Below are 15,855 nucleotides of genomic sequence, written 5' to 3'. Positions count from 1 at the left end.
AGCTTGTAACACAGAGTTCTACACAGAATAGGTATTCAACAAGCACTTCTCACTGCTGTTGATAGTGTTAGCAGTTGTGCTGGTGTTCCTTTCATTTAGGTTAAAACAGGAAGCTCTTTAGATAGCAGTATCTCACAAACTAGAATAGAAAAAGACTAAGAGGTCCAGGATAATAAATTGTCAGAGTACGGGTTCCAGGACAGAATAAACTTATGTTTAATCCTTGCTCTACCACAAAGCTTTGTGAACTTTGTGATCTAAGCCTTGGCTTCTTCCTCTGTAATGTGGGTATAACAGCATGGCTTACTTGACAAGGTCACAGTGAAAATTAAAGGAGAAAACTCACAAGAAGCATCTAGAAAACTGATCATGACACGATAAACACTCCATAAATGTGGATTATTATTCATCTTATGATTGTTATTAAAAGGACTCCATCATTAATAAAAGAAATGTGGTCAAAGCTGTGAAAGATGGCATCCTCTTCTTTGCAAGTCCCATTTTGGCCACTAGGATGACTTACTCACTCCAGGAACAAGCACTGTCCAAGGACGGCCTTGTCTACCTGGGTGGCTATCTATCTAAAACAGCCTGTCTGGCTGGAGCTATTTCCATTTGCTGTCTTTATGAGCCCAGAGGCATGCACAGCTATGAGCACATTTCAGAAATTTTAAAAATAAACAATGAAATGCCTCATGCTTGCCACACATGTATTTTCCCTTCCATGATTTAGGTTGGCTGGTTCTAAGCCATAAAATGTTTATAATAAGAAAGAAAAAAAAAAAGAATGAAATCTGCCAGCTTCAAACTCTTTAACCCCACCCCCAAAAACTTTCCAACTCAAGGTTAAGATGTGAACAAATGTTCCAACCAACATGTTCATGAAAGATTTAATAATTACTTTGCTTATGAAAGTTTAAACAGCTGCTTAAGTTAGTAAAAAGGGTCCCACCCAGGCAAAATAACTTTCTGTACCCATTAAGGAGGTTTTACAAATCATCAGACTACATATTCAGATGCAAGGCAAAACTGCATTTGCTCTAATGCTTCTAACCAGTCAGTTGTGGATGGCATGATTCTGTTCACCAGGTCAAACAGATTTTGTTTATTCCTTCAACAGGGTCTTGACAGCATCACATTAAAGCTGTTTCCAAAAGAATTCCTGAGCTTTTCAATAATTTATTTTTAAAAACATATATACATGGAAGAAGCCATGCATTTTTCTGTAGGTTATTTTACAGTGTAACTCCAAGAATACAGGGTTCATTATCAGACAGATTTAGAAATGACAGGTCACATCGCATTCCTTTAAAGAAAAGAATAACACTATTCTTTGGGCTTTCATACATACAACTCTCTCCACTTCGAACATTCCCCATCCCAAACCCACCCCCCCCCCTTAGCTTGGTTAACTCCTCGTGGTTAACTACAAGCGTTGAGGAATCAACGGGATCTCTCCAGAAGGGCTCCCTTGGCTTCCCTGACCAGGATGTTTGCCCCTGAAATGAGTCCCTATTATACCATGTAGCTGCCATATTATGACACTTACCACCTGCCATAGCCGTGATCTGGTTACTTGCTTATCTTTTCTGCCCCAAGTGCTATGAGGGTAATGTGATACAGCCAGCATATAGTAAGAGCTCAATAAATTCTTTTAGAATTAATGAATGAATTCCACCCAAACTGTACTTTTCCTTCTTTTTCTCCTCTGTATTCAAACTTTAACAACTTCTACCAGGTTTATTTCCTAAATAATTCCTGAATCATCCTCTTTCCCAACATCATGTTAACTGTCCCAGTTCATGTCCTCCTATCTTCTAACTGAATTTCAGTATTTGCCTCCTCTAAATGTATACAGTGGCCAAAGTGTACTAAAATGCAAAGCTCAAAAAATAAATAAAATAAAATAAAAGGCAAAACTCCTGCCAAAACCCTTCAGAGACTTCCTACTGCCAACAGGACAAAGCTCCAGCCTTGCACATGGCATGCCAAGGCTGCACTCTGTTCCTCTGATGTGCCCCTCCTATTTCTCAACTCCTTGCCTTTGCATAAGCTCTCCCCTATCCAGTAAAGGTCAATATATAGTGAGGGTCAGAGAGGCAAAATGACCTACCAAGAAAGTGGAAGAGGTAGGGTCTGAATTCTACTCACTATGTTTCTAACTACAGTGCTCTGCTGTCTACTTGAACTAACCCTATTGCTGTAACTCACACCTGACATGTACTCAGTAAATGTTTTGTATTAATGAATGGTTTTAAAAAATGAATCTTTAAAAAAAAAAAACACCAAAACATAAGCTATCCAGAGTATCTTATGCCTCTATCCTATTGTTTCTCCAAAAGTTTGGGGAATATTACAAATATTTAAACTTTTTAAAAATTCCCAGAGTATACTAGCACAATAAAGCCTAAGAAATGCCACCAAAAAAAGGAGTCTATTTTGCTTTTGCAACAGAAGAGCTCCTAATTGTATCTGAACACAGAATGTTAAAAAACAAGCAAACAAAACATTTACAGACACTGCTACTCTGTCAAATAATCAAAGGGCTCCCACTGTATCTTGTTACTATCTAAGCATACAGTAGGTGTACCAGCAGTCTGATGATAATCCCCAAGTGTTTTTTTTTTAAATAGAATTTCAAGGCTGAAAATGATCTTTGAGTTTTCCCAAAGTCCCTCATTCTATAGTTGAAGGATTGAGTGGGCCAATGTCATTCAGCTTATTTGTGGCAGAAATAAAATCAGAACCAAGGCATGGCCAACACCCACGCTGTGTTCCTTCTATTATTCCACACCTGACATTCTCAATCTGGGGTGACTTCTGTCCCAGCCATTGGGCAATGTCGGGAGTTTTTGTGTTTTTTTGATAATCATGGTTACAGGGTGTGGGGGAGAGGCCAAGGGTGCTGCTAAATATTCTACAGTGCACAGAACAGACCCCAACAACCAAGAATTATTTGGCCCAAAATGTTAATAGTGTAGAAATTAAAGAAACCCTACCCCCACCCCCCACCCATACACACAAAGAAAAAGTGAGCTCTCCAGTTAACAAACTCAAACTTTCATGTCAATGTTTCCCACTGGCCTGCACAGTACTGCATTATATCTGAAATAATACCTTATAAGAAACTGAAATTGTTCTTTAAATCCATGAAAATAACTGTTATAGAAAAAATGTATGTATAAAAAAATTTCACTCATCAAGGCTTTATCAAAATGGGCTTGGATATTATCAACCAAAAAAATGTGTAACACTTTTCTTTTTCACACAATTCCCTCAGAAGACTTCTGGAATATAGTAAGGCCTAGTAAATCACTGAGGGGCAGAAGAAATGGGCCAGCCTCAAAAGTCAACATTGGAGAGTCTGTTCTCAGGAGAGAGTCTGTCCTACAGGGGCACTAACTCCCTAGTTTCAGGTCATCGGCCCTTTTGTCAGTTCAGTTTGAGCACAACCCTCCTTGTGTGTTTGCCTGTTTGTTGGAGTGAGGGACCCTGGCAGCATCCCAGGAAAGGGTTATTTGGGCTACTGTCAGGACAGGGTCCCCCTGACACTGGCATGATTCTGGGCTTGGAGGACCCAAAACATGTCACTGTGGGTTCTTTGGGAAGAGAGTAGAATTAATGTACAAAATACCCCTCCTCAGCCATTTTCACATATTGAAACTCAATAAAGTATTTGTATTATTGGCATTTTTAAAAGCCTATTGCTAATCCAGAACTTAAAGCTTATGACTGAATTATGCAACAGGGTTTCAAAATGTGTCAATGCCTCATCAATCACGTATAAACTTTTCTAGAGCTGAAAATCACTACACCTTGTCCATGGTTCTTGGGCCAAATCAGAGGAATTCTCTATGCGCTAAATGCTTTTCTCTCCTTAAAGTGCTCTGTGTGAATAATGAGACAGAAGGGGTTGTGCTGAGTGCTAGTCCTAAAGGACGACTGTCAGCCACTGTGTGAATGTGAGCCTACCCTCTGGTCACCCAGCATGTTCGATCTGCAAGCAGAATGATAAGAAAGTGCAATAAACCCTCTTTCTTTTTAGAGCTAATTTCCATTGCAAGTAACTTGCTCAGCATTATTGAATACTCTTCTTCAGTACGATAGGGAGAGCAAGGTAGAAAGGATGTGTCAGAGATAAGTTAGCCACCCAAAACAACTCAATGTTTATGTCACTGTGGCCATTACAGTAGTCCCCTCCTTATCCACAGGGGACACATTCCAAGAGTCCTCTGACTCATCCGGTAGATGCCTGAAACTATGGATAACATTGCACCTTATATATACTATACTTTTTCCTGTACACACACCTATGATAAAGTTTAACTTCTAAATTCGGCACAGAGCTTAACAATTAAAAGCAAAGCTGTTTGCCAGAGTTGAGGAGAGCTAGTCTCCCTCACCAGCCAAAGAGAGAATGGTTCTTAGTAGGCATCTGAATCTCCACCTGCACTCTCCTTTTCTGCTCGCTTCTGAGCACTCCTTTTCTGCTACGTAATCTCCTCTTACCTATATCTGCCTCCCTCCCTACATGTCTCTTTTCCTCTGTCTTCTGCTCACCTCTGATTACTCACCCCAGTATTTATCTGTATCATAACCTTTATTTTATAGGGAACAGGAGGCGGGGTCTGACAGCAGGAAACACCAGGCAGAGATCAACGTTTTAAAGTAGCAACTCTTTTTTTTAAATTTTTTATTAACATATAATGTATTTTTATCGCCAGGGGTACAGGTCTGTGAATCACCAGGTTTACACACTTCACAGCACTCACCAAAGCACATACCCTCCCCAATGTCCATAACCCCACCCCCCTTCTCCTAACCCCCGTCCCCCCAGCAACCCACAGTTTGTGACTCTTAATCTCACAAAACAAACTGAGGAGATCAACGTTTTAAAACAGCTCTGAGCTTTATGGCAAAAATGGGTGAGAGATTACAAGTAAAATCAGGGGGAATAGCAAGGGCCTGAATTAGGACACTTAATAGGATGGGTACCAGCCACAGGTCAGTGGTAAAGAGGAGAAAATGAAAACTAACTCACCGTGCTGGCAGGTAAACACGGCTCCTTTCACAGAGACAGAAACTAAAGCAAGTGATCAGGGTTGAAGGAGTTGAGGTGTTCAGCTTTGGACAATAGCTGCATTTAGGGGTCATGTCCAATATGTCAATGGACAATTGGTATTCCACATGGGCAGGAGAACTTCTAGATTTAAAAGGAATTGATATTAAGAAAATTCTCCAGCCACTTTCTCCTTTACTTCCTCTCTTCATTTTACTACAACAAAATATGTGTTGAAAGCTACTACATGCCCAGTCCTGGGATAAGCATTAATAAAAAGCCAGAAAAAGAGTAAACAGACTGCCTGCTCGGGGCCTTAGCAAGCTCTGGCGGGAGATTACATAAGAGCATATAATGCTGAGATGAGGCCAAGGTTACCCAAGGAAGTTTCATGGAAGGGGTAAGCATTGATCAGGGATGGACTATGCTTATTCAGGTTCCTTAACTCACCTAATGCCTAGAGAGAAGAACACATGCTTGCTGCCTTCCTTCACAGTCTGGACATCCCCTGTGGTTTCACATAGACTCTGAGACAGATTCGTCCCCCAAAATAGTCACATAGACTTCACTGAACTCATCATTTCTTCTGTGGAAGTAATACTGTGACTTCTTCGTAGGAGAACTTCTGTTAATTTTCTACCCTGTATATCTTGGCAACACCATACTTATAACCCACTTCTGGAATGCTATGCAATGCTATGGTAGAGGTAAAAGTTTAATCCTGAGTCTTGGGAACTCTCTGGAATCCACCCACTTAGAGAAGATGTTATCCCCACAGAATACAGGGACTGAAGCAGTCTGATGGAGATCAGCATGCTAAATATTCAGGCTGACTTAGCAACTCTACTCTTAGGCATTTACCCAACAAGAAATGAAGACGTAGGTCCACGGAAAGACTTGCGCAAAAATATTCACAGAAGTTCTACTGGTAACAGTCAAAAACTAGAAACCAACCAGATATCCAACTGCTGAATGGATAAACAAATTGTGGTATATCCATGTGATAAAATATCACTCAGCAGGAATATAGAGGGATAGACAATTGATAAACAACATGGATTAATCTCAAAAGCACTATATGTGAGTGAAAGAAGCTAGACTCAAAAGACTACACATTCTATGGCTCCACTTTTATGAAATTCTAGAGAAGAAAAAACTCTAGATCTAGAAAGTGGATCAGTAGCTACCAGGGGGCAGAGGAGTGGAGGAGGAGATGGACAGCAAAGGCACATGAGGCAATGTTTGGAATAATGAAAACATTCCCTATTGTGAGCGCTGTAGTGGTTACATTGCTGCATACATTTTTCAAAGCTCATTGAATTATACACTTAAATTTGGTAAATTTATGTAATTATATTTCTGTAAAGCTGATTTTTTTTTTCAATCAACCCGAGCTGAGGAGTAGGCCCAAGCCTTCCCAACCAGGAGATGTCTGTGGCTCTTAGGAAGCCGTGTGAGCCAGCATGGCTTTCACTACAGGCCACTACAGCCCCAAGAACTCCCCTGCTTTAATGCTTTAGCTCAGACCTTGACAACCCCTGGCTGTTTCAGACTAAGGCTCCCAATAACTCATTCTCATCTCATCTCACCCAGCCTAGGGGCCAGAACAGGCTGCTCACCCAGACAACTGATCACAGATAATCCTAAAAACCCCTGCCCTGGACTAGCAGTCTTAAAAATGGCAACACTTTATCCTGGAACTACTAACTGGGGAACATACCTGGTAAGGATTATACTTTAAGGAGTCTGACTCCTTGGAAACTGGAACATAGACTCTGGGCTCTTCTGCTGTTATCAGGTTCCTAAAGGGCAAGGGGCTTGTTTCTTTTCTCTACATTGAAAACTAGAGTTTGTCTATAGCTATTTGACTCCCAAGGGTCCTACTGAGATCTTGCTTTTCCATGATTCCTATAGCTACAAGCCTAGGGCTGATGCATGCCCACATCCTGGATGTATTTTGGGAAGGAAAAAAAGGACCTGAACATAATACAAATCCTCACTGCAACAGAGCCCTTATAACTAGGAGAGGTCCTGAGTCAAGACATGTACAGAAGGTTTGTTTCTCCACCACTATTCACTTTTTCTTTCATCCCATTTACCCCTTTAAGCAAAATACAAGTCTGTAATTCTAGAATAACTTGATCTTTAAGTGCTATTTTTCAGCATTTCAATAACTACTAACAGAGGAAATCTGCACCAGACATCTTATCAGAACTGGGTTTTTTTGTACACTTGCTGTCATGTGAAGTAAACTTCTATTCAATGAGTGTGTGCACTCTACCAAACACTGTGCTAGGCTATGTGACTGGGGCTCGCTGAGACCTCGCGATAATCCTGCTACATTACACAGAACATCCCTTCTTTGCAGACAAGTTCTCTAAGACTCAGAGAATAAGTAACTTGCTAACCTTATTTAACCTTCAGTTAGCAAAGTCTGAATTTACCTCTAGTACTATTTGATTTTCAAACTTTGCTAAGGAAAAAAAAAATAGGAAATTATTGAGGTCTAAAACTTGACTTAACATTTTAAGGTGCTGGTTTTGAGTTCCTTCTCAGTCACTTACTAGCTGTGTGGACCTGAGTTTCCTTCTATATCACCTTTGAAATGATAAAAATAAATCCTACTTCACTGAGTTTTGAAAGACTCAAATAACACAATCTACACAATAAGCACAATAAATATTAGCTATTGGTATGATCTGAAGTGCCAACGTAGCTCCAAATGGAATAAATAACACACACACACACACATACACACACGCATACACACACAAACACACACGTTGAGTTTCCACACCATGGATCCTATTTCATTCTTCAATTCATTGTAAAACTTTTGGTGGCGGGGGGGAATAAAGACCCTGCCTTGGATGAGTTTCTGTTCCCAGACAGCCCATGTACCTCCTTCACTCACCTGCTCTGGGTACTTGCTGCCAATGATCTCTGCTACAGTGTTGAAGGAATCAGCATCTGGGTAGTTCTTTGCCCCCATCTTCAGCTGAATAACAATTCTGTTCCCACGGGAAGCCATCCTGGATATCATCTCTGCATCTTCCACTGTGATACAAGCTGTCGGGATTTTTGGCACACCATCCTGGTATTCCTGAATACCTGTGTGAGGACTTGAGAAAAGAAGGCATCAGGTTACCTTAAAAGCAGAAATGGACTGGAGCACCTGGGTGGCTCAGCAGGTTAAGCCTCTGCCTTCAACTCAGGTCATCGTCTCAGGGTCCTGGGATTGAGCCCTGAATCAGGCTCTCTGCTCAAAGGGGAGTCTGCTTCCCCCTTTATCTCTGCCTGCCTCTCTGCCTCTGTCAAATAAATAAATAAAATCTTTTTTTTAAAAAAAGTAGAAAAGAACCAAAAGTATTTTGTAAGTGTCTGTATTTGGCATTTGACTCTCACTGATCTTTGTTTGCATGTGAGAACTAGGATGGGTGGGCAACATTGGTTTATTTCTTTTGATGTGAATTTATCTTTTTATTAAAAATAACTTAGAAACTTCAACTTAATGATCATCTTATTAAAAACATTACGTGAAATTTATTTTGATACTTTGATGATCCCTTAAAGTTGCGAGTTGCCTCAAACTGAAAAGAACATTAACAACGCTTTCAGGACCAAGAGGTGAGTGAACACATGTGTTCGAGAAGACAAAGAAAGCTCTGAAGTTCATCAAGGCTACAGACTAGAAGACCCACACCTCTGGAAGAAAACTCCCCACATACATCCAGCTCTCTGGTCATGGGCAAGCTCTGGGAATACTCTCTTCCCTCTAAACCACAGAGATCCAAACATGCAGCCCAGCATTGGTGGTAGAATGTTTTGCAGGAAAACTGTAGAACTATGGGAAATGTTTGTGCTTCCGTGAAGAATAGTGCTGAATAAATCCCAGTTTCTGATTTAACTGCTACAAGCAAATGAAAACCAGGAGAATTTTGGCACTAAAACAAAAATATTATCCCAACAGTCAAGTTTTTCCTGGTAATTTCCATATGCTGCTTAGATTACTGAAAACACTTATCATTAAAGTTTCTGTTAGTCTATTGTTGATCCAACCTCTATACATGCTAATTGAGTTTATCAAACTCATTTCCAAAAGTTGCTCTTTCAGACTGACCCTTTTCGATCCTGAGGTAGGACTCCAAACCTTCCCAAACCACAACTCCCTCAGGACCAAGCCAGCACAGGCTTCCCAGTGTGCATCATGCCCTATCAGCTTATTTCCATTTTCTGTGAAGGCACAAGCTAACAGCCTCCCTCTTAAAAGTAATTTTTCTTTTCCTACTTCCATGTTTGTTTCAGGTTGCCTCATATTTGTAGGAAACCCTTTCCCCTCCTCTCAGCCACAGCACATTTCTCTCCTGTAGAAGGGACTCCAATCCCACATGCCTAAACATGAATGATCCAGTCTTATCACTGCTTTCTTGGTATGACTGCACTGTTGTGACAATATGTCTGGTGACTATTTACTTACTTAGAGAAATTGCATAGCAAAATCATTAAGAACAGAGACTGAGGAGCAAAACCATCTAGGTTCAAATCTGGGTTATGGAACTTATTGCTAACTGACTTTGGGCAAAGTATATATAATTGCTTCAGTGGTTTCATCTATAAATAAAAGTGATAATAATACTTAATTCACAGAATTACTTTGCAGATTCAATTAATTTATACAAGTGAATCACTTGCCATGAAACAGCACTCAATAAATTGAACTAAATATTTATTTTGTTAACTTGTCTGTTACATCATCCCTGCAGAAGGAGATGGTTTCATCTAAAATCCTTGGAACCATCTTAGCACACCCGCTATGAAGATCTTAAATGTTAGTCTTCATCAAGAGAGGAACAAATGACTTATAAACTCAAAAATTATGATACAGAAACCCTGAATCTGAACCCCTGCTCTGGAATATGCCTAATCCACTCTAACTTCTGGTTCACGGTGGGCTGCGGGGTCCCATAATCAAGGTCAAATACTGGCTCTACCATGACATGAAGCAACCCACATGACCTCTCTGCTTCTGCATTTCCACATCTATTAAGTGGAGAAAAATATTAATATTGACTTCATAATATTTCTGTGAGGATAAAAGATAGTATATAGAAAGAATTTTAAATGGTATTTGGCACATTATAATTATTTAATAAATATTAGTTATTATTTATTCAGTGCAATTTTTCCACTGAGTTGGTAGAATGATTAATGACCAAAAGTACTCTGACACGTGTAGGAAGACAATCTAAATATTTATTGTTCGGATAACCTTACATGATGTCTGGGATTCAACAAACGCTCTCCTTGTTCTCAGACTCATCTACTCAGAGGAGTTCAGGTAAACAGCCTCTCTCCTTTTTTAAAGTTTTTATTTAAATTCCAGTTAGTTAACATACAGTGTAATATTGGTTTCAGGTGTGCAGTATAGTAATTCAACACTTCTATACAACACCTGATGCTCATCACAAGTACATTCCTTAATTCCTATTACCTATTTAACCCATCCCTCCACTCACCTCCCCTTTGGTAACCATCAATTTATTCTCTACATTAAAAGTCTGTTTCTTTGTTTGCCAATCTCACTTTCATTTCTTTCCTTTCACTCGTTTGTTTTGTTTAAATGATTTTTTAAATATAAATTTGTAGCAATAAGTTACAGGTAATTTTCTTAAAGTCAGGACAGTAAGTTGGGCTTGTACCCATGGCTCCAATGAGGAAAACAGCACTGAAAGGCATCTTCCAACTATGGTTCAGAATTCAAGATATAAAAGCCTTTGTAATTTGTTTCTGCCATTAAGAATGTCCTCTGGTAGGACAATCCAGCACGGGTTAGAAGTAGGAAGAATGAGGACTCAATATTTTTATCTGGAGCCCTGTCCTTTCACTGCCAATTATTCTACAAAGGATGATCAGCCTTAAACACCACCTTCCTGCTCCCATTTATAACCTCACCTGCAACTGAACAATAGCAAAGGGTAAACTATAAAGCAAGCTGTAAAAAAATCCAAACGGTTGTACTTAAAAATTAATACCAACTCTTTACAAACTCTTCCAAAAACTTTAAGAGAAGGGAATACTTCCCAACTTACTCTACAAGATCTCATAATTACTGATATCAAAACCAGACAAAGATATCATAAGAAAAGAAAACTATGCACTAACATCTTTTATGAATATCAATGCAAAAAAAATCCTCAACAAAATAAAAGCAAACTGATACCAGCAACAAATAAAAAGGATTATATACCATGACCAAGAGGGATTTATCCCAGAAATGCAAGGTGGGTTTAACATAAGAATCAACCAATGTAATATATCATATAATACAAAAGGACAAAAGCCATATGATCATCTCAATAGATACTGAGAAATCTAACAGTCCTTCATGATAAAGAAAAAAAAAGCTTTGATAACAAGAGAGTGTGGCACTGGTATAAGGATAGACATAAGTCAATAGAATAAATTTAAAGTCCAAAAATAAACCTTCAAAAGAATGGTCAGCTCATTTCAACAAGAATGCTAAAATAATTCAATGGATATAGATAAATATTTTCAAAGAAATGGTGCTGGGGCCAATAAAATATCCACATGTAACAGAAAAGAAAGCTGTACCCATATATCACAACATATATTAAAATCAATTAAAAAATTAATCACAGGGGGCACCTGGGTGGCTAAGTTGGTTGTGTCTGACTCTTGTTTTCGGCTCAGGTCACAGTCAATGTCGTGAGATCCAGCCCTGAGTCAGGCTCTATGCTGGGTGTAGAGACTGCTTAAGATTCTCTTTCTCCCTCTTTCTCTGCCCTCTCCCTCCCCTCTCTCTCTAAAAAAATAAAAATAAAAATAAAGATAAAAATAAGATAAAATCTTTAAAAAAATTAATCAGATCTAAGTGTAAGAGCTAAAACTATGAAACTTCATGACCTTGGGTAATGAAATTGTATCTTAGATACAACACTAAAACCATAAGCCACAAAAGAAAAAATAGATAAACTGAACCATCGAAATTGTAAACCCTCGTAATTCAAAAGACACCATCAAAAAGTGATAAAACAATGCTCAGAATGGGAGAAAATGTTCATAAACTCTGTACCTTATAAGGCACTTATATCTAAAATATATACAGACCTCTTGAGAACTCAATAATAAAATAGCTAACTAATTAAAAAATGGGTAAAAAATGTGAATAGACTTTCTTCAAATAGAATATACAGACATTGAGCACATAACAGAATGATAAATACCATTAGACATCAGGAAAATGCAAATCCAAACCACAATGAAATGTCATTCATACCCAGCAGGATGGCTATGATCAAAAAGACAGATAAAAACAAGTATTGGCAAGGATGTGAAAAATTTGAAACCCTGTACATTGCTGATAAAATGTAAAATGGTGTAGCCACTTTAAAAAGTCTGACAGTTCCTTAAAAAGTGAAACATGTACTACTAGATATATATTCAAGAGAAATGAGAATATATATTCACTAAAACTTGCACACTAATGTTCATAACAGCATTATTCATAATAGTCAAACATAAAAACAACTCTTATGTCTCTAAGGTCATGAATGGATAAATAAAATGTATGTCCATACAACAGAATATTAATTAACAATAAAACATTATGCTCTTACACAGGTTGCAATGTGGATGAACCTTGAAAATATTATCTTAAGTGAAAGAATTTTTTTAAAAAGACCACATATTATTAGATTCCACTTATATGAAATGTTTAGTATAGGTAAATCTGTAGAGGTAGAAAGTAAGTTTTATGTTGCCTAGAGCTGGTTGAGGGCAAGGAAAATGAGTAGTGAATGCTAGTAAGTATGGGATTTCTTTGGGAGATAATGACAATGTTCTAAAATTAGTGATGGGTGTTGTATAAATTTGTGATTATCAGCTCTTCTTTTTTAAAAATTTTTTTATTTATTTATCTGACAGACAGAAATCACAAGCAGGAAGAGAGGCAGAGAGAGAGGAAGGGTAGCAGGCTCCCCACCGAGCAGAGCAGCCAACTCGGGGCTCCATCCCAGGACCCTGTGATCATGACCCAAGCCGAAGGCAGAGGCTCCAACCCACTGAGCCACCCAGGTGTCCCGATTATCAGCTCTTCTGATTCACCAGCTTGCCGGCCATAGATCTTGGGACTCCTTAGCTCCATAATCACATGAGTCAAGTCATAATAAAACTCTTCATATATATATATATATATATATATATATATATATATATATATATATTCATTTGGTTCTCTTTTTCTAAAGAATCATGACTAAAACAGCCACAATGAGTCAAATTTTTTTTTACTTGTGGCAAATATATTCCAAACATTTGCAATGATCAAAATATGGTGATCAAAAAATGGTGCTTTATATATTTAAAAATTATAAATATTAATCTTAATTCTTTCTTTTCACAAATACACAGCATCATATCAAATAAATAAATCCAAATTAAAATTACTGAAAGAAGCCATTATAAAGGATTCTGGGAAGATAGTGAAGAAATCCTGCCCTGTAAGAAGTGCTCAAGGGAGTCTTATAGGATGAAATGAAAAGACACTAGACAGTAACTTGAAGCCATATAAAGAAAGACCTCAATAAATAGGCAATTATGAGAGCTATTTTTTATTATAACAACAGTTTATAGTACTGCTTTCATGTTTTCTAAATTATTTAAGAGACTAATGCATTTAAAATAATTATTAGTTTATTTGGGGACACATAATGTATTAAGATGTAACTTGGTGATATCACTGACCAAAAAGTATGGGCGTAGAGCTGAAAAGGATCAGTTTTTATATGTTACGAGTTAAGCTGGTATAAATTCAAATTACAGTCCTATAATTTTATGTATATATGAGTCCTATATTCTCTAGAATACAAACAAAAGGAAATGAAAAAGAAATATAAACATTCCACTACAAAAAATCATCTAAACACAAAAGAAGACAGTAATGCAGAAAAAGAGGGACCAAAAAAAGCTAGAAAGCATAAAGAAAGCAAATAGCAGAATGAAAGGAATGAGTTCCTACTTACCAATAATTACTTCACATGTAAATAGATTAAAATCTCTAATCAAAAGGTGGGAGATTGGCAGAATGGATTTTTAAAATTATCTAACTACATGCTATCTACAAGAGAATTACTGAAGAGCTCAGGACACAAATAGTTTGAAAATAAAAGGATGAAAAAATATATTCCATGCAAATATTAACCAAAAGAGAATAAGGATGGCTATATTTATATCAGACAAAACAGACTTTAAAATCAAAAAGGGTTATAAGAAACAAAGAAGAACATTTATATTAATGAAAGGGTCAATACAGTAAGATATTAACAATTACGAACATTTATGCACCTAGTGGTAGACTATCAATATATATGAAGCAAAAAACTGACAGAAATGAAGGTAGAAATAGCTCTAGAATAACAGTTTGAGATTTCAATACTCAACTCTTACTAGTGAATAGAACAACATGTGACATACACCTGTTCATAAACATTCTCCTCTTGGGTGGTCCCTCAACATTTACTCCCGGTGTCTAGGCCTATAAAAGTAGGTCTTAAAGGAGGTGGGGTTTCAGAGATCTATTTGCCTTGTATCCACTCAAAACACACTTCTGTCCATGAGTCCCCTTGATAAACCATTTCTCATCAAGCTGGACTTCTCAATCTTTTTCTTCAGGTTTTTTTTTTTTTTCTTTTGTCTCCTTCAGCCTTTAGAAGTCATTTTGTGTATACCTCCCTTTCACAGCATCATATCAAATAAATAAATCCAAATTAAAATTATAGGATGACAGACATAAAGATAAGTAAGGAAATAGAGGACTTAAACAACACAATAAACCCACTAGATCTAAGAGACAACTCTATCCAATAATGATACACTCTCAAGGAGAAGAGTTTGGAAAGGGTGGAGGCTTCTGGCTTCTCCGAACAGGCCCCACTTTTTGTTTTCTTATCCTGGGCCTCCGGGTGTTATGGATGAGAACTAGTGGGGGCTGAGTGGCAGGAATGTGTGTACATCTCAAGGACCTAGATGCATGAATGTAGCATACAAATCCAAAGCACACATGGAATGTTTTCCGGGATAGGTCATGTCAGGCCACAAAGTGAGTCTCAACATACTTGAAAAGGTATGTATCATGTAAAGCATCTTCCCTGGCCAGAACAGAATGACATTAGAAACATAACAGAAGGAGAGTGAAAATTCACAAATTTGTGGAAACTAAACCGCATACTCTCAACCAGGCAATGGATCAAAGACGAAGTCACAAGGGAAATTATAAAATATTTAGCTGTGAATGAAAACAAAACCACAGCATATGAAAACATAGAATGCAGCAAAAGCACTGTTAAGAGGAAAAGTTTTACATTAAAAAACAGGAAAGATCTTAAATCAACCACCAAAATTTATGACTTAAGGAACTAGATACAAAAAAAGAAGAACAAACTAAACTCAAAGCTAGTGAAAGAAAGGAAATAAAGAATAGCACAAAGATTAAAAAAAAAAAATTAGAGCAGAGATAAATGAAACAGAGAATAGAAAAAAGAACAGAAAATAAAACCAAAATAAATCAATAAAACCAGAAGTTGGTTCTTTGAAAAGATCAACAAAATTGACAAACATTTAGCTAGTTGGACTGAGAAATATAGAGAGAATAGTCATATTACTACAATCAGCAATAAAACTGGGGACATTACTACCAATTCCACAGAAATAAAAAAGGATTATAAAAGAGTGTATGAGCAATTATATGCTAACAAACTAGATAACCTAAATAAAATGGA

At 37.6% G+C, this 15,855-nt stretch overlaps 1 protein-coding gene across 4 annotated transcripts in view; it reads right to left on the bottom strand.

Moving 5' to 3' along the window:
• CPQ (carboxypeptidase Q) overlaps nucleotides 1-15,855 on the bottom strand; it is a 451,562-nt gene that overhangs the window by 233,469 nt on the left and 202,238 nt on the right. For all 4 annotated transcript variants that reach the window (XM_004768524.3, XM_004768527.2, XM_004768528.3 and 1 more), the window contains exon 5: nucleotides 7,974-8,181. In XM_004768524.3, the coding sequence (XP_004768581.1) occupies nucleotides 7,974-8,181 (208 nt within the window). The remainder of the gene's footprint in view (nucleotides 1-7,973; nucleotides 8,182-15,855) is intronic.

This window comes from Mustela putorius, unplaced genomic scaffold, assembly GCF_011764305.1.
Source record: "Mustela putorius furo isolate JIRA1106 unplaced genomic scaffold, ASM1176430v1.1 tig00000228_pilon_pilon_pilon, whole genome shotgun sequence".
NCBI classification, from domain to species: Eukaryota; Metazoa; Chordata; class Mammalia; order Carnivora; family Mustelidae; genus Mustela; species Mustela putorius.
The sequence above is the reverse complement of the archived record's forward strand: the minus strand, read 5'-3'. Positions and strand labels throughout refer to the sequence as shown.